At 42.7% G+C, this 23025-nt stretch overlaps 1 protein-coding gene, 1 long non-coding RNA gene and 4 other non-coding genes across 9 annotated transcripts; 1 reads left to right on the top strand and 5 right to left on the bottom strand.

Moving 5' to 3' along the window:
- Positions 1 to 4841: 4841 nt before the first annotated feature.
- On the top strand, positions 4842 to 20593 carry LOC125296643 (fas-binding factor 1 homolog). 4 transcript variants are annotated; one of them, XM_048246668.1, is made up of 32 exons: positions 4842 to 4956; positions 5260 to 5390; positions 5571 to 5598; positions 5689 to 5730; positions 5885 to 5963; positions 6047 to 6110; positions 6197 to 6247; positions 6520 to 6661; positions 6788 to 6868; positions 7780 to 7842; positions 8232 to 8363; positions 8466 to 8610; positions 8788 to 8930; positions 9015 to 9111; positions 9201 to 9641; positions 9878 to 9946; positions 10168 to 10289; positions 11870 to 11919; positions 12216 to 12263; positions 12423 to 12560; positions 13100 to 13200; positions 13547 to 13753; positions 14940 to 15047; positions 15685 to 15824; positions 16084 to 16202; positions 16534 to 16656; positions 17129 to 17314; positions 17572 to 17748; positions 19227 to 19364; positions 19597 to 19687; positions 19784 to 19914; positions 20459 to 20593. In XM_048246668.1, the coding sequence occupies exons 2-32, from the start codon at positions 5388 to 5390 to the stop codon at positions 20534 to 20536; spliced, it is 3537 nt and encodes a 1178-aa protein (XP_048102625.1). In that variant the 5' UTR covers positions 4842 to 4956; positions 5260 to 5387; the 3' UTR covers positions 20537 to 20593. The 4 variants fall into 4 exon arrangements, with proteins under 4 accessions (XP_048102625.1, XP_048102627.1, XP_048102626.1 ...); XM_048246669.1 differs by lacking the exon at positions 4842 to 4956 and adding an exon at positions 4977 to 5099; XM_048246670.1 differs by lacking the exon at positions 7780 to 7842 and having other exon boundaries at positions 4843 to 4956.
- On the bottom strand, positions 20525 to 22630 carry LOC125296644. Its single transcript, XR_007193820.1, has 7 exons — positions 22499 to 22630; positions 21969 to 22110; positions 21724 to 21765; positions 21442 to 21547; positions 21151 to 21196; positions 20865 to 20973; positions 20525 to 20670 (listed from the first exon to the last, which is right to left on the bottom strand). It is a non-coding gene; the product is annotated as an uncharacterized LOC125296644 (long non-coding RNA).
- LOC125296933 lies at positions 20751 to 20820 on the bottom strand. Its single transcript, XR_007193893.1, has one exon. It is a non-coding gene; the product is annotated as a small nucleolar RNA R38 (small nucleolar RNA).
- On the bottom strand, positions 21279 to 21349 carry LOC125296936. Its single transcript, XR_007193896.1, has one exon. It is a non-coding gene; the product is annotated as a small nucleolar RNA SNORD49 (small nucleolar RNA).
- LOC125296934 lies at positions 21616 to 21685 on the bottom strand. Its single transcript, XR_007193894.1, has one exon. It is a non-coding gene; the product is annotated as a small nucleolar RNA R38 (small nucleolar RNA).
- On the bottom strand, positions 21848 to 21918 carry LOC125296935. Its single transcript, XR_007193895.1, has one exon. It is a non-coding gene; the product is annotated as a small nucleolar RNA SNORD49 (small nucleolar RNA).
- Positions 22631 to 23025: the final 395 nt, after the last annotated feature.

Genomic DNA, 23025 nt, shown 5'->3' with positions numbered 1-23025 from the left:
TTTAAAATAAAAATTAACATTACATATTAATTAATATGTAATTAATATTAATATTACATTACATATGCAATGTAACAGTATAGTAATATTATATTAAAATATGTTTAAAACTAAACTTAACTTGTGCCTCATGGTGGGGTAAAGTGAGACACTGTATCACTTTACCCCACAGCATTTGTCTCAATTTACCCCACCTCCACCATTTTTGAAAAAATGACCTTTCTTAGCAATTCAGGCTAACCTTCAGCTAGCATCATCACATGGTTTTATATGTTGGTAGTTCATCAACAGGTATGATATAAGTTTTTCTACCTGAATCAATTTGCTTTGGCACAACAGTTTTAATTTTAAAATTTACTTTTACATGCAAAAAAAAACATTTTGTTGGAAAAAACATGCTTACCTCAGCAAAATGAGCTTCTCTTCTTTATGGCCAGGGGGAAATGGGAGGAGCTTCAAAACAAAATGGTCACATGGGCACGAATGTATTCTGTTGCCTAGATAAAGGGGTTGTCTCACATTACCCAGTGTCTCACTTTACCCCACTCTCCCCTTCGCTCAAAATATAAGTATTGGTGCGTGCAAAACAGCGGCTGTGGCCTGCAGGCCGGTTCTAATACTAATCAAATATCATCCCGGGGGCCGTAGATAATTCATTCCGCGGGCCTTGACTTTGACATGTCTGATGTAGATTGATAATATCGGGGAAAGAGTGGATGTTTTTCCTCTGTGTGTCTGCGTATAGTTGTTCTACTACAGACAATGGTAGATCGCAGCAGCAGCAGGCAATGACACCTCTGGGCGAATAAATTAAGTTTTTAACTGGAACCGATGCTCTCATACTAACTAAAACATCATTGGATTACTTTAGATGGATATAAGGAAATTCTCTGGATGAATGCGAAGCAGTGTGTGTTTGTGTGTGGGGCAGGGGAGCATAGTATGTACATATAACATTTTGAATGACAAAACGTCTTTGGGGTTTGTAACAGCTTAGAATGGCTTAGAGTGCAGCCAGCAACATATTTGGGGACAATTTTAGCATTAGACAAAGACAAGTATCCTAAAGTGCCTGGAGGAGAATAAACCATAGGCTATAACTTGTCAGGGACTGGTTGGGGCAGATTCATGTCTCTGTTGCTGAGATAGTTTCGTGCCAAGCATCTGGCTGTTTTTAAAGAGTATTGCTTGCATGGAATTAAATTCTAAATACGAGGCGGAATAACCCTTTATCTTCAATAAATGAAATTATAATTTGAAAGCTGCATTTTGTGTTTACTCGCGTTGTCTTTGTTTTATTAAAATTATTTGGATGATCTGAAACAAGTCTGAGAAATATGCAAAAATAGAAGGCATTGGTAAGGGGGCAAGTACCTTTTCACAGCAGTGTATGGCAACCCTATAGCACAACAATATCCTACACAATTAATCTGCAGAAAGTGTTTAATGCTGTCATCAGCATCTACTCCAGCATGTCTTCAAATACAAACAACCAACAGTGTAAGAAGAGTATTGATCACAGCAAGGGTCCACTTCAAATATGCAACAAGAACAACAAACTGGCTTTATCTCCAAATCTCTTTGCATCAGCATCTGTTTGAGCAAATCAGTATTAAATATTTGAAAGGACTCGATGCGTGTGTTCATCTGCCCAGAGCAGCTGGTGATTTGCTTTTACAGCAACAATGACATTAAAAAAACAGTCAATGGGTTTTGTTTCTCTGTCGTTTCCTTTTATCCATTAGGGAGGCCAATAGGCCTATACCTAAATATTGTTTCAAACAAAAGGCATCTTGTTTCTGAAACATCACAGTGCTGCTCAAACTGAAAGGCTGGAGACAGGCCTATGTTGAGAAGTCTACTTTTCAGACATCTCATTGGCCTTCCAATCTAGTCTATTCAAGAGGCAAAAACCTGAAGGACCAGTTGGTTCATTCAGATCTAATCCCAGTAAAAGACAGCAACACAGGCCTACTAACTCCAATAAGACCAGGAAATTATAAGTGTAACGCATGCGCTCAGTGTAACAGCACATACAAATGCCATGACTTTATTCAATCACATGTCCATGTGGGAAAGTTTATATAGGGAAAACGACACGCCAGCTAAACAACGCATAGCAGAACATAGGTGCACAATTAGACACAGAAACGACACATACAGTACCCCCTAGCCTGTCACTTTATTGAAATGAAACACACTGTTAACTCTTTATGTTACATTGGGAATTAAAGACACCCCGTCAAAAGGGGTGACTTGGATATACAAAGAGAGGCTGAATGGATACATAGACTGGGCTCTCTTGTACCTCATGGTCTTAGTACTGAATTTGATTTGAGATGTTTCTTATGATAAGATGTTTCTTACGAAATGTCTTTGCACATGCACAAATAATTTATTACTTTACACAGTTGCAAAACTTTGTTACACATGTGAACATCTTTTGGTAACACTTTACTTGACAGTATCGACATAAGAGTGACATGACACTCTCATGAACACATGACACTGTCATGACACATGAACCCTAACCCTAAACTCTAACCCTAACCCTAATCCTAACCCTTACCCTTACCCTAACCCTAACCCTAACTCTAACCCTAACCCTAACCTTAAAGGAGAATTCCGGTGTGATATTGACCTAAAGTGTGTCAAAACATGATACCGAGTGTAACGTATGTCTCATAGCCCATCTCGGCTTGTCCCCTGCACGCCAAAATCTGGCGCTAGTTAGCCGATGCTACCAACAGCTTTTTCAATGGTGGTGCTTCGGCATCGGGCTAGCCATGCAAATAAATCACTGTTTTACACCATTTACGAGGCTCAATGTATCTCCACACTTCATTGGTAGACTTCCAAGGGCCCTGACATTTAAAACGAGACATTGAGAACTTTGAAAAAGTACTGGTAGTTTACTTACAAGACTATTTATACATACAGTATCTTCACAAAGTTTAAGCGTTTGCAGCCATCTTGAATTTAGTCACGATAAATCGAAATGACAGTAAGAATGAACAGGTATGATAAGGGATCAGATTCCAAAAATAATTCTGTGGAAATGCATGGATTCCAGTTGCTGCTACTGGAAGAAACTGGAATCCATGCATTTCCACTGAATTATTTTTGGAAATCTATCACCGAGGTCATGTCCTCAGTATTTCTTCCTTTAAGTTCCATTTAATTTATTAAGTAAAACTAGCTGACGAGACCATTATCATTGCCTCAAAGCACCGTCAGGTCTCACGTAGCCTATTGCAGTCACATGGCTGTATCCACCACAGAGGACACCAGTATTTCTTTCTTTAAGTTTCGTTTCATTTATTAAGTAAAAAATGCCGACAAGAAAAAATATATATAAATATATATAAAATATATATATATAAAATACTTAAATTGATGTCCCCTTTTTGATATAAGACACTTTTTTAAAGGAAATAATAAAGGCAACAAAGACAGGAGACTTTGGAGTTACCCGGTTCCCACTAGTGACCATTTATAAACTGCTAGTATGGCTCTCCATTGCAAGCGCTAACTGGGTAAGACGTAAACACGGAAGTGACGTAGTCTAGTTCCCGCCTTGACGAGTGACTTGACAGATTGCAATGCGTTTGGCAGATTGAATGGCCATTTGAATTTTGCAACACAAAGAGTGTGACTAAAGTGCAATGCAATCACGGGGGGCGCTATTTCTTTTCCATTTGAATAAAATGCCTCAAAACGATGGCAAAACGTTTTGCCCAAAATAATCCAAAATCTTTTCAGGCTGGCATTGACAGTTTTGCCAAATATGTTTTTAAAATGCAATCTTACATTGCACTTTAAATATTAAATTGCAAAACGAATTGACAGTTAAATGATGAAACTGAATATTGAAAATTAAAATGCAAAATGAATTGCCATTTGAATTTTGAGACTGAAGTACCATGGCAAAATGGAATGCAATTCAATCCATGTTTATTCTAACCTGACAATAGCCAGATGAATGTTGTTCCGCTTAGCTCCGCCTAGCTTCACTCACATCCATCTGGGACCTCTTCCATTGAGAGTGATTTCTGCAACCAACTTTATGGTTCAGCCAATCAGGACGCAGGGCAGGAGTTTCATAGATGTGACATAGCGTAGAAGCGACTGTGAGACTGTTATCAGCGTCACGGGTTGGCTTCGATGTGAGTGGTTGAAGTAGCACGTCAATAGATGACGGACAAGTGGCTTTTTCAATCATATGCAAGCATTTTTTGATTAGGCCCAGCCTTCTGAAGCAACACTTTAATGGATCGGTTCCAGATGGATGAGTGGATCTAGGCGGAGCGAAATTCATCTGGCTATTGTCAGGTTATGTTTATTCTATTTTTTAACCAAAATTATTGGAATTGATTTTAGGATTTCATTGTCACTTTGCAGATTAAAATACAATTTGTTGGATATTATTGCAAATTGCAATATTAAATTGCATAATGAATTGTCAATTGCATAATGTAATGTCTTTTTGAATTGCATATTGCAGACTGCATTCTCATTTGAATAAAGCTACTCATATGCTTCCATAGTATCTCTCCCTCTCCCTCGCGCTCAAGATGCGTTTCCAAGCATTAGATCTGCTGCATGTGGAGATTGAGAGGACCCATATCATTGCACGTAACATGCTGTTGCTGCATTTTGACTCTGTTTCGGAAGAGTGAAAAGCAGTTTTAAGTCAAGCTAAATGTAAGGCTAAATTTTGGTGCCCCCGACAACACTTGGTGCCCTATGCACAGTGCATGATGCGCGTGGTGGTAGCGGCGGCACTGGTAGATGGAGTTTAATACAGCTCTGTCATTTCTCAGAGCACCACCTAGTGGTGGTTTAATGCAACTGTTCAGGAGTAGGCTACTACACTACCCACAAGTCTCAGGAGCAAAACAGGAAGTTTCTCTAACGAACCTCAGGCGTTCAAAATCTTTCTGTCCTGCTTTTTGTGTGAGGATATTTCATGAATTTTGTAATATGTTGTAATTGTATAATGTGTCCTATATATCTTTAGTACCTAGCTGTACAACGTTGTTGCAAATGGTCAGACGTAGGTTTAGCCGTTTAGTCACTAATGAAATGCACTGCTAACGGTAAGATAGTGCTATATAACTTAGTCTACTTCTGCATGAAACTTCAACGTTATAATTAGCTTTCATTCATGCCCAGTATTGTATGTTACGAGGTCAGAAGACTGTGAGACTACTAGTTACGAGGACACTAATGCTTGTATTTATCTTTTATTGTATCAAGTCGGCAGGCAATTATGGGTAATGAGATTGCTCCTCGCTACGGTTACCATTGGTGACGCCGACGCTGTGAAGAGATTTACCTCAATCCATTGACCTGTTATTTGGTTATTTGTTAAAAGTTAGAGAACCATGGTGAGTATGACAACCTTGACACAGTGATGCATGCATATTGCAAAGGTTATCATAGTTTATGTTATTAACTAACGTTATATTGCTAGATAATTAAACCGCTATTAGAGTTAGAGTCGTAGCCAGGTATGCAAGATCCTCCTCAGTCAACATCAGTACATGTTTTCTGCTCTTCTACCACAGACGACAAAACAGAAGAAGGCTTTACAAAGTAGGTACATACATTCTGTGTAGTGGAATCGACACACGTGTTTCAAATTGTGAAATACATTTACAACAACTTTCTTTATCGTTATTACAGGCTCAATTGATGATGTACTTGGAGGTCTTTTGGACGATGATGGTATGTGTACAATCTGCAGGCTTAGAGCTGTGGTAGTCGATATGCAAAATACAGTGCAATATTGCTAATTCTATTGGTCTTTCAAGCAGTTAGTAATGCATCCCAGACATGAAGTTTCTCAAAAGTCTTACATTTCAAATTTGGTCTCACACAGATTTCCCAGCAAAGACACAAACACCTTCCCGTGAGCGCACAAGGGCCAAAGGTGTACTTCCATCACGCAGTGGCAAAAAGTAAGGATCAACCACGTGGACAGAAGTTTTGAAATGCTGACTTTCACTCTTTTCATGTTTTTGTCACCTGATGTGATTTCCAGGTCTGTGTTGGATGATGACGAATTCTTCAGTAAACTGGCAGAGGAAGCAGTGAAAGAAGATGACGTGGGTTGATTTGACTTAAACTAAGCACATACTCCTGAGCTTGGAGGCATGATGATTCTGTTTCATTTTGAGGTTTTTTTTTCCAGCTGTCTGACGTGTCTGAGGCCGATCCTCAAGCTCTTCTGGAGAGCATGAAGGTAAAAACCTACAAGGTTATATGGAACGGTCAAAGGTATTTGTGACTCTCTTTAAGTCCAGTGGAAGATGTAAGTCGGGATACATTCTGCTTCTTTGAAGTTGGCTAACTCCAAGTGGTATCAAACTCTATGTTGGAGACTTCATCTGTTCAATGCATTTAGCTGAGAGTCAACAAACATATGATGATGTTGTATAATCTCTGTGTGGGATACTCTCGTTACTCTGTACATTGATGGTGGACTAAATTTGGTGGTCAACTTCAAATTACCAGGACATTGATGACATGGATGCTGATCTGTTTGGCTCAAAGAAGAAGCCAAGCTCTGCCCCAGCACAGACAAAAAGCTACACCTCAGCAGGTTCAAAGCCAGAGCCCTCAAAACCTGGAGACAAACTGAGGGCCAGTGACACAGGTGTGTGAGGTCACGTAGATGTAACATCATAAGATACTGATGAATGCTCCTCACCTGTGTGTTGGATCTACTGTATTGCTTGAATATGGGGGGGAAACTTAAGCTGACCATAGTGTTTGTACTCAGACGTGCCTGCCCGTGAGGAGAAGAAGCCCAGGTCAGCACCCGCATCAACAGCACAGAGTTACAAGAAATTCAGCTTCCTAGGTACATCTATAGTGGTCTTTTCTCATTGTTTTGTTAAAGGAATTTTCTGGAGCAAAAACAACCTAGGGTCTATTTTTAGAAGCTAACAGGTTCAAGATGTTGTTTGAGAGCATAATTATGTTAATTGGTGGGGTTTTGAGCAAGAACGTTGTTTGCATTAACACCAAATTGTCTTACAGTGAAAGCGAACCGGACATAAACACACGTCAAAAACGAACTATTTTACACCACTGACAATGTTCAAAATAGAATGACACTTCTGTGGTAGTGTGGTGAGGTTGTTACATTGTAAGTGTTTTGAACAGTTATAAAAATGTTATTTAATGAAGGATGTGATTTTAGCCTACCTTTGCTAACTTCCTGTCGCGACCACCTTGAAGGAAGACTTAAGAGTAGCCGACTCTCCTCTCGCATTCATTGACTGTTTTGTACTGCATTCGTTAATCGACTTGTTAAGCGTTCCTTCAAGGTGGTATAAAATAGTTCAGTTTTGACTTGTGTTTATGCCCCGTTCACTTTCACTGTAAGACAATTTGGTGTTAATGCAAACAACTGTCTTGCTTAAAACTCGACCAACTAACGTAATTATGATCTCAAACAACATTTTGAACTGTTAGCTTCTGAATAGACCGTAAGTTGTTTTTGCTCCGGAACACTGCTTTAAAGTCTTTGAGCAGTTGGATTCTTACTCATTTACTACTACTTAATAACATTACTGTACAAACAGTATGTGAACATTTCATGTGAGCACAATATTACATTGACATGGAGAACAACTGTTCGGTTTTATATACATGTTTGATTTCTTTCACTTAGTAAAATTAGAAGGGTAGTAGTACTACTTGTCCCCTATATGGTTATGGAGTACTCACTGTATTCCTCTTCCCTCCATTATTGCTTCATTGTCTAAGATGATGATGATGGTGGTGATGGTGGAGATGATGTTCCACCTGGACCACCTGATGGTGAAAAAGGTATCCATAGAATAGAATACCTTAATGCCTTATTCAGGTTCACCTTGTGGAGATATAAAGACCTAACTGATTTACCTAACCTTAGCAAAAAGTGAATCTGAATATTGAGGCATTACCTTAAAATGCCTTTGGTTGAGATTATGGAATAAAGTGTGTTTGATGCATTTAAATATTTCACATTTCCCCTTCCTGAAAAAGCAGGCAGGTGAAATGCATTGTTTGCTCTTAACAATAGAACAATCAATAAATGATTCCAGTGTGCGGTGGCTATTTTGACTTTTTGGATTTCACATTTTCCCTTTACCTTGAGTGGCAGTACATTCAGATTGTTAAGGAGCTGCACATTGTTTGTCCATTATGTGATTTGCCCTTGCTGTTTCCTGATTCAGACTTTGATGATCCCCTGGATGACCTACTGGATGATTTGGATCCCCCAAAGGCACAGAAAAGCTCACTGTCAGAGATAAAAAGTGACAGTCCCGCTGCATCCCCTCTTGTCAGTCAGAAAAAGACAGAGAAAGGTAAGTTCAGTCCGATGTCACTGTTGTCATTCTGTCATTTAATTTATTCTATTTATGTTTCATTCATTGTGTGAATGTGATCCCTTTTTTCTGTCTGAGAAGCATCGACAGCCCTGGCTCCAAAGACAAAGAAACGGGACGAGCTGACATTTGATGATGAGGAGGATGACCTCATCGATGCGCTAGGATTTGGAGAAATGTCTACATCAAAGAACAAGACAGCCGCACTGGCTCCAAAGAAAGAGAGGTACCGTTGTCAATGCTCAAAGCAAAACATATCACATCAAAAAAGAGGCTTGTTTTTTGAGGAAGAGTGCAAGTATATATACTGTATATGTTTGGATATTCATTCATTTGGATTTTCATTTATTGAGTCAAATAGTGTCTAGTACACTGAAACAGTGCCCCCTCTTGTACTGAACAGTGAGCCCCCCCAAAGACCACGCACCAGGCTGGATGAGATCTTGAGCCGAGGGACATCCCCACACCTGCTGGAGCGCCCCCCAACAGGGGAGAAGAAAGAACAAAAACAGCAGCCACAACAGCAAAAGAACCCCAGTGCCAAAGGTATGTTGTTCCCCTCACTAGTATACCCAGCTGAGTAGATGATATCTTCTAGGAAAATTGAACCAGACTGTTTCCTTCCCAAAGATGCTCCAGTTGGAGAGGAGGACTTAACGTTTGGCTCCTACCAGCCCACACTGGCCGGCACCCCAGAAGGAAGACAGTCCCGCAGGCAGTCAGTCAGGTGGGAGTTAGTCCAACAAGTTCAGTCAAACTACCCAAGGGCTGTCCACTTTAGTATCAAACTATTTATAGTTGTGTTCAATCTACCAGATTCTCCACAGAAGATATCAGCTCGCACTCACCTGAGCGCAAATCAAAGCCCAGCACCCCTGCCACACCCACCTCCTCACGAGCCAGCAGGCCTACAGCTGATTGGCTGGGACTCAAACAGGATGATGTTGATGTAGAGGTCGAGCAGACGAAGAAAACAGCAGGGGGCGCTGTGGCATCAGACGCCTCTAAAGTTCCTCCCTCCCCACCGTCAAGGCCTGGTAGTGAGATTGCCACGTCTTCGCCCAAAATCACCAGATCCAGACAGGACACTACCAAGGGACTCCGAGAGGTGGGGGAGCAGGAGACGGAGAAAGAGCAGGAGGACGATTGGTTGACCGGAGCTCTGAGTCGGAAGAAGACCAAGGAGGGGGAGAAGGTGGCTGCTCATCAGGATGCTCTCGGCTTGGGAGAGGAAGTGGATCTGGACTCCTTTCTTAGGTGAGAATGACATGGGAACTTGCTTTGGAAACTTTTTCAGCACATTGTTCAGTCCAGTTCAGCCAACCTCTGTAGAATACAATTGTGTACTTGTCAGTGTCAAATTTCTACATCTGACGTATAACACATCATTACTGCAACTATGAGGATAACCTTCATGGTCATATGAGGATGGCATACTTACAAAACCCTTCTCCAGGGTGTTATAAGTTGTAATTTGTCTATTGTTTACACAGTAAAGGCCAACCTACTCCAACATCCCGAAGGAAACAAGAAGACACACTTGAGCTGAACAAAGATGCAGGGTGAGGGCACTGGACTTCATTTCTGATTGTGGTATTTAGTCGTCACACTTAAAACACTGTTGTCTGTCTGGAGATGTTCCCTTGGATTTGGACTGGGGCTTTTGTTATGTACCTTTGAGCTAGTGAACTTTAAAGTAGATGTGTGAACCATGACTTACGAGATGTATTTACAGTCTCATGAATGTCACATCAGATAAGTACATGTCTGTCTCCACTCTCAGAAGTGGCTCTTCAGCTGCACAGAGGCCAGTAAGTCCCACTCCATCCCTCTCAAAAGCTGGAAGGGGAGACCAACTAAGACCAACCAAAGCCAGTGAAGACCAGCGAGCCACCAAAACCAGAGGTAACTACTAGTGGGGCAGTTAAGCACAAAAATGTATCGCTTTGTGATAAAAGCATCCAATTTGTTAGAAAAACTCACAACTCACACTCTGATTTTTAAAAATGGCTGGAAAATATGGGTTTTGTTAGGTGAAAAGGGATTGAAAGCAGAAACTAACTACTAACTAACTAATACAGTTACATATTTTACCGTAGTTACATAATTCTTCACACTTAAGAATTAAGCATCGTTCAAGAATTTACATTAAGTGCTAGATTAAGCCTGCCCAGTTGTTTGTAGTGCTAGGAGAGGAGGTACTCTCAAAAGAGTTGGGTCTTCAGGAGGTTTTTGAAGACAGAGGACACTTCTGCTCTGGTAGGATTTGGAAGTGCGTTCCACCAACGGGTAACTACAGATGAGAAAAGTTTGGATTGCCATACATTTACGGGTGGCAGAGCCAGGCAGCATTCATTGGAAGAGTGCAGCAGTCTGGAGGTAACATATCCCTGTATAAGAGGCATAACTTTGTGGACATGCATTAGTGATTGAAATTTAATGCGTGCAGCTATAGGTATCTAGTGTGGAGCTCGATGAGCAGCGGAATAACGTGCCCTTTTGGGTTGATTTAAGATCAGGTGCGCCCCCACATTCTGGATCAACTGGAAGGGGTATCATTTGCAGGCTGGGAAGCCTGGTCGAGTCACGAGATGGGTCACATATTGACTCAGGTATGGCCTGATTTATCTTATGTTGTAAAGTGCGAAGCGATATTACTGGGCAACCAATGCAACGTGATCATAAAAGGTTAGTTGGCCATCGACCATGACCAACTAAGTTCTCGCTACCTTGGTAGGGGCAAGAGATAAGGAGTCAATTTTGATGTTGATGCCATGGTGTAGTTGGTTTGGCTGTTCAGTTTTTCAGAGGTTTAGCTTGACAGTTCAGTTTTTGAGAGGTTTAGCTGAAGATGATGTGCCTTCATCCGTGAAGATATGTCTGAGAGACATTCAGAGATCTGTGCAGACTGAGGGTTCGTCGGGTGGGAATGACAGATAGAGCTGTGTGTCATATGCATAGCAGTGATATGAGAAGCTGTGCAAGCAGATAGTCAGACCCAGTGAGGTGGTGTAAATAACAAAGAGAAGGGGCTCTAGCACTGAGCCCTGGGGCACCTCTGTGGTGAAGTAGTGAGATGCGGACAGTTGTCCTAGCCAGGACACACATTGAACGAGCGCATACATTAGTCAGGAAGTGTAGGACTTTGACGCTACTGAGGCACCCACCTCCCCAGCTCAGCACCTCTCAGGAACAGACTGGACGGGCCCCCAGTGAACAGGCTCTGCCCCCCAGCTATGCAGCACAGACATGGCAGGCTCCCAGACCATTAGATGCTGTGTTGAACAGCCCCACCTGGTGTAGGTACTGTTGAATTAGAGTTAGTTGGGCCAAGATGTATTGTAAATATGTTGGGCCAAGATGTATTGTACATCTTTTGGAGATGGTGAACTTTTTTGTTAATGTCTTTTCTGTGTCTGATTATGTCTTTGTGAAGCCTATGCTATAATTTGAATCGAATTGAATTGAATTCAATATGTTTGCAGTACCACAACAGAGGACAGTGGAGAATACAGCTCCAGTTAGCCAACCTCAGGTAAGAAGATGGTTTTGAGATGTGAGCTCATAGTGTGTTTAAATGTGATTGGAAGATTTACCCACCAGTTTTTTTTTTTTTTTTTTTATATTAAGACTACATGTACAAGGGAAACATTGAATTAAGTATTAGTTAAAGAGCTTTTACAGACTAGACTAATTCCGAGAGTAATGTCTAAGTAATGGCTGTTTGATAGTGTTCCTGCATTAAGGAAGAAGGCAGTAAGTTAGACAATGCTGGTTTCCCAGATTTCTTCTTCCTGTCAGTCCTTATATGTTCCTATGTTTCCTAATCAGGTGTCCTTGTCAGCAGAAAGCCTTCAGCAGCTTCTACTACAACAACAGGTAAATACCATTTTAAAAAGGTGGAAGAACGCATCAGTAGATGTCATGCTTAGTAAATAAAAAATAATGTCACACTTCACACCTCAACATCAACTGCCCTTTTCGATATGGTATTTGTGGTGACGTTACCCCTTTTGCCCTGTGTGTTCCTGGGTGCAGCTGGCCAGCGGCTGGGGTCTGGGTGGACCGCTGGAGGTGGGGGTGGGAGCACTGCACAGGCAGCGCAGGGAGACCGAGCAGCAGACAGGGGAGCAGCTGGCCACCCTGCAGGCCCGCATCATCCAGCTGGAAGGCCAGGTACCGCACCACACCACAGACACTCTCACACCACCACGCACACACCACCACACACACACTCACACCACCACACACACACTCATACCACCACACCACAGACACACTCACACCACCACACCACACACACACCACCACACACACACTCATACCACCACACCACACACACTCATACCACCACACCACAGACACACTCACACCACCACACCACAGGCACACTTACACCACCACACCACAGACACACTCACACCACACACACACACTCACACTTCCCCCCCTGTATCGATGGAAACATGCCCAATAACCACGTGGCAATGGAGCAGTATCAGACTCAAATTCTGACTAGAATTGAGTGTGATGACGTCAGGCTAATGGGTACCAAGGTTCTATTATAGGTACCGTACGTTTAAGACTTGAGATAAAAGTGAAGTCAGCAACATATTTGGTATTTCTGCAGTAAGAAATCAGAGGCTTCAGTGTGTGTGTGTGTGTGTTGGTGGGTGTGTGTGTTAAACGGTGTTGTGTTGTGTTGGGTGGTGCAGGTGCGAACCCTCCAGCTAGAGCGGGACCAGAACCAGATGCTGCTGGAGAGCATGCAGCTCCGCCACAAACAGGACACAGAGCTGATGGAGAACACACACAGGTAGCACCACACAGCCAGTGCAGCCACTCACAACACCATGCCCACGGACCAGACCTGTGTGTGTGTTTATGTGTCCAAATGAGTAGTTTTGCTCATTTTTGCTCAGTTTTTGTATCATAAGTTTGTATTCTGAGTCTATTTCTCTTTATTATCTGTTTGCTAGCTATTTCAATTGTGAAGGGGAATAGTTACTTTTCACACAAGATTGTCCTATGAACCTCTGTGTGTGTAACTGTGCAGCTGTTTTACCGTGTTTGTCTTATTTTGTATGATTGTGTATGTTTGTGTGTGTGTGTGTGTGTGTGTGTGTGTGTGTGTGTGTTGACTCCTGGTCTTGGCCCTCCAGGGCTCGCGTGAAGCTGCTGGAGGAGTCTGGGGCTCAGCGGGAGTTGCGAATGCGGCAGGAGAACGAGGACCTGGCGGAGCGGCTGGCCTCGGTCACGCGGCTGGCTGACCAGGAGCGGGCCGAGCTGCAGGCGCAGCACCAGCGCCGCCTGGCCCAGAGCCAGCAGGACCGGGACCGCGAGGTGGAGAGGCTCCGCGACCTGCAGAGGTGGAGAAATTCCCCCCTTTCCATTTACCGTTATTTACGACACGGAATGGGCAACACAGGCATGGAATGTAGACATCAGTGTTGCGCGGGTTTGGTCACAAGCGGCTTGCGGTCGCCCGATATTTTAATCAACCCGACCGCAACTCGGACCGCGAATATTAATTAGGACAAAATTATACCCGACCCGCGATCCGACCCGCTTATTTACAAAATGTGTGCTTTTGGTTATAGCCTGCATGCAGTGTGACAGTGTGCAGTGGCCATTTCTGTAAAACAAACTAATTTATTTGAGAAACTTTATGCAGTAGAACTACACGCAGTAGACATGCAGGACATAATGTTTGGCGGGAGAGAATGAGAATAAGGCGCAAAGCACGCACGCAACCACCAAGGATTAGAACACTAGGATAAGATTTGAAGGCCATGGACATGCATCTTTCTTTTCGAAAACAGAAATGGTGAGGCAAGGTAGGCAAGAGAGATACATTGCTGGTCAAAGCGTTAAGCGTAAGAACTGGTTTATAATGCTGAATGAAGCACAAAAGCTTTACTAAAGCACATCCACTGTTTAAAGTCACAAACACAACGAACTAAGGTAACTTTTATGCATGCGCAAACCTATACATACCGGTAGATATGGCTGTGTAGTCTGTGCCATAACATTTATTCCTGCAGGCTGCCCGTTTTGGCTGTCATACTTTTAAATGGCTTCGCAAGAAGTAGGCCTACATAGACCATAACTTGTACTACTGTCATCTTCTTTAAGAACTTTTCCCAATATTTCCCATAGCCTATATCGCTTTTCCTGAAGGGGTGTCTTATTATTGTAACTCGTGTCTTCAGCTTCTTTACTGTTGACTTTACTGTATTGATGCTTTACTGTTTTGATGCTAGCCTTCTCGTGATATTTTAAGTAGGCCTATTTGTAGAAAATATATATTTAATTCATTTTAACTGACCCGCCCGCAAAAGACCCGAATATCATTAAAATATTTTGTTTATGACTCATAACCGCGGGCGACCGCTTAATTTCGGGCAGACCACGCAACACTGGTAGACATGCCACAAATATGTAGTCACCACTAAGTGCCACTGCATAGGCACAACACTTTGTGTTACATTCAGCATAATGCCCCGTTCAAAATGGCTGAAATGGCTCAAACTGAAATGTTACTTGCCTTCCCAGGAAGTCCATTCTGGAGATGAAGAAGGACCATGAGGAGCAGGTCACTCGACTGAAGAGATTGAAGGACGAGGAGATTGATGCAGTAACCAGTGCCACCTCACAAACCAGGTCTTGCACTAACTTACTCCAGAGACTTTCTAATGTGGAGACACAGCACTCAAAAAATACTCCATAGAAATGCATGGGGCTAGTTTGTCACGCCAATATGGCCGTTTGTCACGCCAATATGGCCGTTGTCTACACATATCCCACCCCTTCCTCAGCAAGGAATGTGATGTGAATACATTGAGCCAATCATATGGTGTGTTGTGAAGACATCGTGCCAATCATGTGTTGTGATCTCGCCGCTGGAGCAAGATTGGTGTCATGAAGCCTTGCGCACGCCATTTCTGCCGAAATGGATGCCCGACGAGTGCCCAAAAAGCGTTGTCAAATGGCCGCTGAGTGGAGGGACTTGCCTAAAAGGACTTTGCTTACTCACTACCTACCTACCTACCTGCTTAGACTTCTTGCCACTCATAATGATCAGTTGATGGAGTACTGATATAATCTGGAGTAATCCATAACTCTGTTAGCCTTACAGTTGTGCTGAAGTAATCTGTTCATATTGACATTGAAGGTAATAACAGATTTAAAGAGCTTAAAGTAAGGCTGATTATAAGGCATAGCAGTTTAGAGCAATAGCAACACAACTACCACCAAACCCAAGGGAACCTGCTGAATGATCTATGGGTTTTTATTTTAGGTCCTTGACAGTGGTGATTGAACAGATGGAGCAATTTTCGCGGCGGCTGGGGGACCTGTCCTCTCGTGTGGAGAGCACCCATGAGCACACGACCCAAGGCCTGGAGCAGGGGGCAAGGCAAAGGGACGAGCAACTCAGAGGTTCCTGTCTCCGTCTATTTTGTAATGATGTATAAATATGATGTTAAATGTAACTTAATCAAACATATATATAGACACTTAGATATTGAGTCTACTCTCAAGCCATGTGTGGATAATGCATTAACATGATTCTACTCTAAACATAAAACATGCTAAGTGAGCCAGTGATATAGGTCACCCCCTGTTCTAGACCTTTCCTGCGTTACATTCGTTTCGCTACCAGAACCTAAAGGATTGTGCCATGTGTTGTGTTTCCCAGTTATGCAGGACCGTCTGGGCCAGCAGCAGAGGGCCATGGCTGAGGAGAGGGCAAGGCTGCAGGAGGTCATCGCCAAGATGGACACACAGCTGGCCGAGCAGCAGAGGCAGCTGGAGAAGGTCAGACAGGGATGACCTCCCTTTGGCTTGACCCTGGACCCTTCGTCCCACATATTCCGTTGACCATGTGATCGTATTAAAAGTTGCAACTGGCTGGGGCACCTGCACCGTACGCCGGCGACCCGGGTTCGATTCCCGCCCCGTGGTCCTTTCCGGATCCCACCCCGACTCTCTCTCCCACTAACTTCCTGTTTTTCTCCACTGTCCTGTCTAATTAAAGGCATAAAAAGCCCCAAAAAATATACTAAAAAAAAAAAAAAAAAAAGTTCGAGTTTAGTGAGGATCTACTCACAAGATGGTAACTCGTTCCTGTTGCGTTGGTGTACCTCAGGAGCGCTGGAGAGTCTCTGCAGAACAGGCGAAAGCAGAGTCAGCCCTGCGGGGCCTGGAGGAGGAGCGACGGACCATGAGCCAGCAGATAGGCATAGAGAGAGAGGAGCTGGAGAGAGCCAAGGTTGGTGTGGACGCTTGTGTTTGTGAGAGCCTCAGCTTCTCACACGTGAAGAATTCTGATATATTCTGCTGAGAGTGTGTGAGACAGAGAGAGAGAGAGAGAGAGTGATACCAAGAGACAGCAGAAAAATTCACGATTCACATGCATTGGTAGAAATGGATGGATGGGGTAGAAACATGCCAGGGTAAAATCGCACGTTTTAACCCATTCGCGCTGGATGCTGCACAACGCAACATTCTATCTCCCGCCGGTTGCTGCGTAGTGCAGCATGCTTTTTATTTCATGTTTCTAGGTGTGCAGAGGCTTAGATATTAAGGTTTTGGTAGACGTTGACAATTCTTAGTGTTTTTTCAGAAAACCCTCAGGAAATAAGGTTATTTAGTTTAGAATGCCATATTCCATAGAATGCCATAGAATGCCTATAGGAGTAAATGGGTTCATTATTTCTCTCTCTCTCTTCCTTCCTTCCTAGAGCGCACTGCTGGAGGAGCAGCAGCAGGTAATGCAGCGCTGCGCTGAGGAGCGCAGGAAGCTGGCCGCCGAGTGGACGCAGTTCCACACGCAGGAGAAGCTGCGGCAGGATCGCGTGGAGCGGGAGGCCAGCCGCGTTCTGGAGAGGGACGCCCACCGCGAGGGCTCAATCATCAGCTTTGCGCAGGTACAGGGCTCACAGACCCTCAGACCAGGCCTACACAGAGAACTCCAAGCAGTGTACAGCTGTCAAGTCTACACCATTATCTCTAGTACAGTCTTGGAAATTACATGGTTTAACTGAAAAATTATCCAAAAATTATTCAAGTTTTGAACTATTTTGATCTGGCAAGAGGCATATCAAAATCACGAATCTGTTTGTGTGTGTGTGTTCAGATTAAAACTGAACTGCACTGACTAAGACTATGATTTGTGTATGTGCAGGAGCAGGCTGAGCTGAAGCTGAGGGCCGGGGAGTTGAAGCAGCGGGAGGACATGGTGACCCGGGAGCGAGAGGCCCTGGACCGCCTCAGGGAGGACCTGGATCGGGACAAGGAGAGGCTGAGTGCCACGGCCATCCGACTCAAAACTCGCGCTCAGGAGGTGGAGAGCTTCAGCAAGGTGGGAGCTATGCTTGATCTGAAATGTTGGGTGAAGCAGGGGTACAGTTGTGCAAAATCATGTAATGCTCTTTATAGGATAGATGGTGGCCGATTGAGATGTAGCGCCTGACGCCGACAAACCAGTACTGGCAGGAAAGTTCACAGCGGCACCAGAGTTTAAACGGCAAACCAATAGTTTTTCCAGAAAAACTATAGTCAAGACATTAGGCAATTAGGTTATTTGGCTACTGTACCTCGAAATACAAAAATAAACTTCGGAAAGACAAAAGTTTGTTTTCATGGAGAGCCTCAATGACCAAATCTTGGATTTACCTGTTGTCAGTGAAGTTTATTCATTGCAGCTCTACAAACAGCCTAGGCTATTTTAGCCTAAATAAGCCATGAAATTGACTGAAAACGTTAGCTAGTTTGAATATTTGCACTGAAAGTACTTATGGAATAGTAGACTAGTTTGAGTTAAACTGAGTTAAAACAGCAAGCCTAGCCTAAATATTTTTAGCCACCTAAATTGACCAGTGCTTTGTTTGAGAAGGTGTAGTGGGCAAATGAGATGTAAGAAGACTAATAGGCTACCGGGGGGATTTTGAACTCGCATGTTTCATGCACTTTGTCACAAAAAAGACCTTCCTCGACATCAACATGTTAACCAATACTCCACCTCTCCACTCCAAGGGTAGCTCTATGGCTGCTCCACGTTACGAGTATGGGCACATCAATCAATACAACCAATAGGCCTACAGCAAAATAACTATAACTAAAGCAAAATAAAATAACTAGGCTACTGAAAAGTATAATAGTGTCCACTGTTTGGTTTGTTCAGTAAACCTGACAACTTGAAAAGGCTAATTTTAGATTACTTTGGCCAGAGCTTTTTTTCAAAGTCACAAAACGTGGCAAAACACATCCATATAGAAACTATTAGATACTGTTGGAGCATTTTAAATACACATACTGCCATTAAGACATTTCTAATATTAGAAATGCATGTATTTGACAGCTAAATGCACTGGGACAAGGTAGCATCCTATCAGGGTTATCACAGCATAGTAACCCTGATAGGATGCTACCTACATTAGGCTATCACAGCATAGTAGCCTAATGTAGGTAGCATCCTATCAGGGTTATCACAGCAGTAGCCTAATGTAGGAAATGCGTTTTCTCCCCTCGCTGGCCCTTCACGCAGTGTCTTTGCATTTCTTTGTCCGCGGATGAGGTGAAAGCAAATTTTGTGACTCGTGTATATTTATCTAAAATAATTGATTCTTCATACAATATGTTTTAGTAGTGGGATACACTGATATTAGGCTGCGAATGGCTGGAAGCTACTGTTCAGAACATCTATAGGGGGCAGGAGAAATTTAATTTGTGTCATTGCAAAAAATTATAAAATGATGTATGCTTAATGTATGGCAAAACCATCTTGACAGACAGCATTAATATATATTATCCAAATGTTATCCTTGTGTGTTTGCGCAGCTGGCCTCCGAGAAGTTTGAAGAGGGCGAGAGAGCGCTGCAGGAGGCCCGACAGGTGGAGGCGGAGCATCAGACTCGTCTGCGCAGCATCCACGCCCAGATGGAGCAACTGCGGCAGCAGGAACAACACCTGCACAAGGTGGGCGAGGGGCATCTGCAGCACTGCCTACACCTCCACCCTCAAGATGTGTGGGTGCACAACAGCACCATAGATCACAGTGGTCTTCAATTACATACAACAGCACAGCAGAAAAATACATTGCTTAAAAAAATCCCTACAATGCTGCATTAAATCACTGTGTGTTAAATGTAATAGTGAATGCATAACTACATTGGTAATTTGATGAGCTGGTTGAATTTCTCCCTCTCAGGAGCGAATGAGGGTAACTGAACACAGGAGAGAAGTTGAAAACATGAGACACAGCCTCCCCATACATCTGCCCCCAGCCCCTATTTACACAGGTACACATTTTTCCTCCTACATACAAACTCTTAGATTACTCATTGATGATGGTTTGTAACATTTAGAATAATTCTTGATTGGCTTTAACTGTACAGATTTTGCACCAGTGGGCAATAGTCAGCTGATGTCCTCTCTAGCAACTGTCCAAGTCCAGTCTCCTGGAAACAACGCAACATCTCCAGAACTGCTAGCCAAATTGGCGATGCTCAGACACTCCGCAGAAAAGGTATACAGCAACACAAAACTTCAATCACTAAGTGTAGCATATGGTTCATTTTCAACAATTACAACAAACAGCTCAATCCAGTGCAGTCATTTGAATAGGATCCACAGCTTATCTTATTGTCTATGAAAAGTCCATCAGTAAGAATAAGAGCAGATTTATGTACGCCCTTTACATATCGTGACTATTTCTGGAGAAATATATGAAGTTTGACCCATATCAATACTGGAAATCTTAAGAATGAATGTGACCATGATTGGTTTAAGTAACGAGTCCTGTAAGGCAACTCCCTCCACTTAGCCTTGCGCATGTGCAGTTCTGCCTGATAACACTGACACCAACCTTGCTCCAGCAGCTAGATCACACCACATGATTGGCACGATGTACTCATGTCGATGGGTGGGATATGTATAGACAACTGGCAGATTGGAGTTACATTTCTATGGGAGATTCTATGAGTGCCATGGCTCATTAGAAAGTCTGTTTAAACTCAGAGTTGATAAGTACATCTGAAGGTCATGGAAAAAAAACGAATTTCTCTTTACAGGACAGAGACTTCCTCCAAGATGAACAGTTCTTCCTAGCCACACTAAGGACCACACCACACACATCATTCCACACGTAACAATTTTGTACATTATGGTTTTTATTTTCCAAGTGCAATAAAATTGAATTAACACATGCCATGGCTTCATCCATTCTTCATTCACCTTTCCAGTAGCTCCTCAAGGGACCAGACTGACCCTTCAGGCCAATGACCTGTAGAAAATATTTCAAAAAGCTATTACTAATTTGCAGGGGAGGAGATAAATGCTGCACTGCTTAATGATTCATAGTACACAAGCTTCAGGTTACCATTATTCAACACAGTTGTTCAGACAGGGATAACAATGATCATCATAAGCTTGTAACAGCAACGATCAAGACTGCCCCAGTTATGAACAGGTCCTTACATTAGAGTGGCCATCAAGTCAGTCCTGGTCCCCTGTTCTGATGCTTCTCCACACATCCACACTTTCCAGTCCGCTTCTTGAGGGTAAACCAGTCCTTTGAGCCAGTGACCTGTAGGATATTCAGAAATGTCCAGTTAACCAATTTGCTAAAACTGCTGCTTTGTCACTCATTTGCACAAGAGCTTCAGGTTACCATTAATCCACACAGTGGTTCAGACAGGGATAACAATAATCATCATGACAACACCAATTAACATTAATCCCTTTAAAATCAATAGGTTCTTACCTCAAGATGACCTTCATTAAGATGAGTCCTCACCTATTTCTTTTACCTGGGAAAAAAAAAAAAGCTCAACTTAGAATAAAAGGCGACAGGAATTTAACCTCATTTAGTGCCCTAATGTTAAGGCACGTTCTCAGAACCGTTATCCAGCGTCAGTTATCGCATCAGACGGCTTTTCCTATATAACGAATTCATCAGAGAACCCTAAAAACATGTTGCAACACAGTTGTTCAGATCAGGGTAACAAGATCATAACTCATAATAGCAATCAAGACACCCTGAACAGGCTCTTACATTAGGGTGGTAATCAAGTTAGTCCTGGTCCACTGTTCTGATGCTTCACACATCCACACGTTCCAATCTGCTTCTTGAGGGTAAACAAGTTCTTTGAGCCAGTGACCTGTAGGATATTCAGAAATGTGCAGTTAACCAATTTGCCAAAACTGCTGCTTTGTCACTCATTTGCACAAGAGCTTCAGGTTACCATTAATCCACACAGTGGTTCAGACAGGGATAACAATAATCATCATGAGACACCAATTAACATTCATCCCTTTAAAATCAATAGGTTCTTACCTCAAGATGACCATTCAGATGAGTCCTCACCCATTCCTTTTACTGGGGAAAGAAAAAGCCCAACTTAGCATATAGGGCGAAAGATATTCAACCTTCTAATTTAGTGCCTATGTTACGGACAGGTTCTCAGAACCGTTATCCATCGTCAGTTATCGCATCAGACGGCTTTTCCTATATAACGAATTCATCAGAGAAACCTATACACATGTATTGAATATTACTCCCAGTTCCCGAGAAACGTTTACCCTTTAGCACGGTATGCTGATACCCCGCTCCGTTCCCCGCCTCAAAGTTGATCAGGGTCTTGCATTACGGTCTGTGGACCGAATCTTCAGAAGCGCGACATCCATTCGTCGTCTCAAGAAATTAAGCCAGGCGTCAAGTCCCCTGTAATATTAAGGCAAAACTCAATGTTACTCAAGCACATGTCGACTACGGCTATTGAGTAAACCGGTAACTTGTAACTTGAATGGTGATCCGTCAAGCACTACCACGTGTTTCATGAAATAAGGCTAGCTAACGTTAGCAATCACCATCAGTTTCATTCAGTGACATTTAAGTCAAAACTAAAAGTGAAGATAACTGAAAGCCGTTTCCATAAGCAAGAAGTACGCACAGAACAACATTTTACATGCATTGGTCATGTAGCAACTAAGATGGTTGGAAACAATTGGCTAGAATGTTACCTAATGTTTGCTATCTGCTAACGTTTAGGGTCGGATCAGTAAAATTGAGACAAAATCATTAATTTGTGCCACAAGTTTTGTAAACTCACATTCAAGGTGGTTCCTGAACACAGATGGTCGACATTTGCAGCCTATGCATAGCAATGATTATATTATATAAAAGGCCCGAATCGCTCAACTTTAAACGCGCAACAACATGCTTCCGCCGCCCAAAGCCTGCTAGAGAAGAGAGAATGGTGTAGTGTTGCTCACTGGGGTTTATAGTAGGTGGTGACGCAAGATAGTCACGTGATTTATTCTAACCAGTGATATTGTGAGACCAGTGTTCATAACCCTTCTGCATCAAATTAAATGTAGCCCAGAGCTCTGGTGTAGCCTAATGAATCTGTGAAATGCAAAATAAATCGGTGAGCATAAGAGTAGGCTGACTTTGTTGCTCCAAGCAGGCTCATTAGTATTAATTTACAACTGAACGAGTTTAGCTTTTAATCTGACCTACTTTCCACGAAACCACATCTATCAGTAGCCTATCGATCAGCGCCAACATGAGCAATAGCAAATCAAACTTTCATCCCTGCAGCTCTGAATATCCCTATCTTTAGGCCTATTAGTATAT

The sequence above is a fragment of the Alosa alosa genome, chromosome 6 (genome assembly GCF_017589495.1).
Source record: "Alosa alosa isolate M-15738 ecotype Scorff River chromosome 6, AALO_Geno_1.1, whole genome shotgun sequence".
NCBI lineage: Eukaryota > Metazoa > Chordata > Actinopteri > Clupeiformes > Clupeidae > Alosa > Alosa alosa.
This window is presented reverse-complemented; position numbering and strand designations above follow the sequence as displayed.

Bases quoted from the DNA above. Each gene is read 5' to 3' on its own strand.
- LOC125296643 (XM_048246668.1), top strand. The intron at 5,599-5,688 runs GTAGGTACATAC...TCGTTATTACAG, and splicing joins ACAGAAGAAGGCTTTACAAA to GCTCAATTGATGATGTACTT. The intron at 5,964-6,046 runs GTAAGGATCAAC...TGTGATTTCCAG, and splicing joins CCATCACGCAGTGGCAAAAA to GTCTGTGTTGGATGATGACG.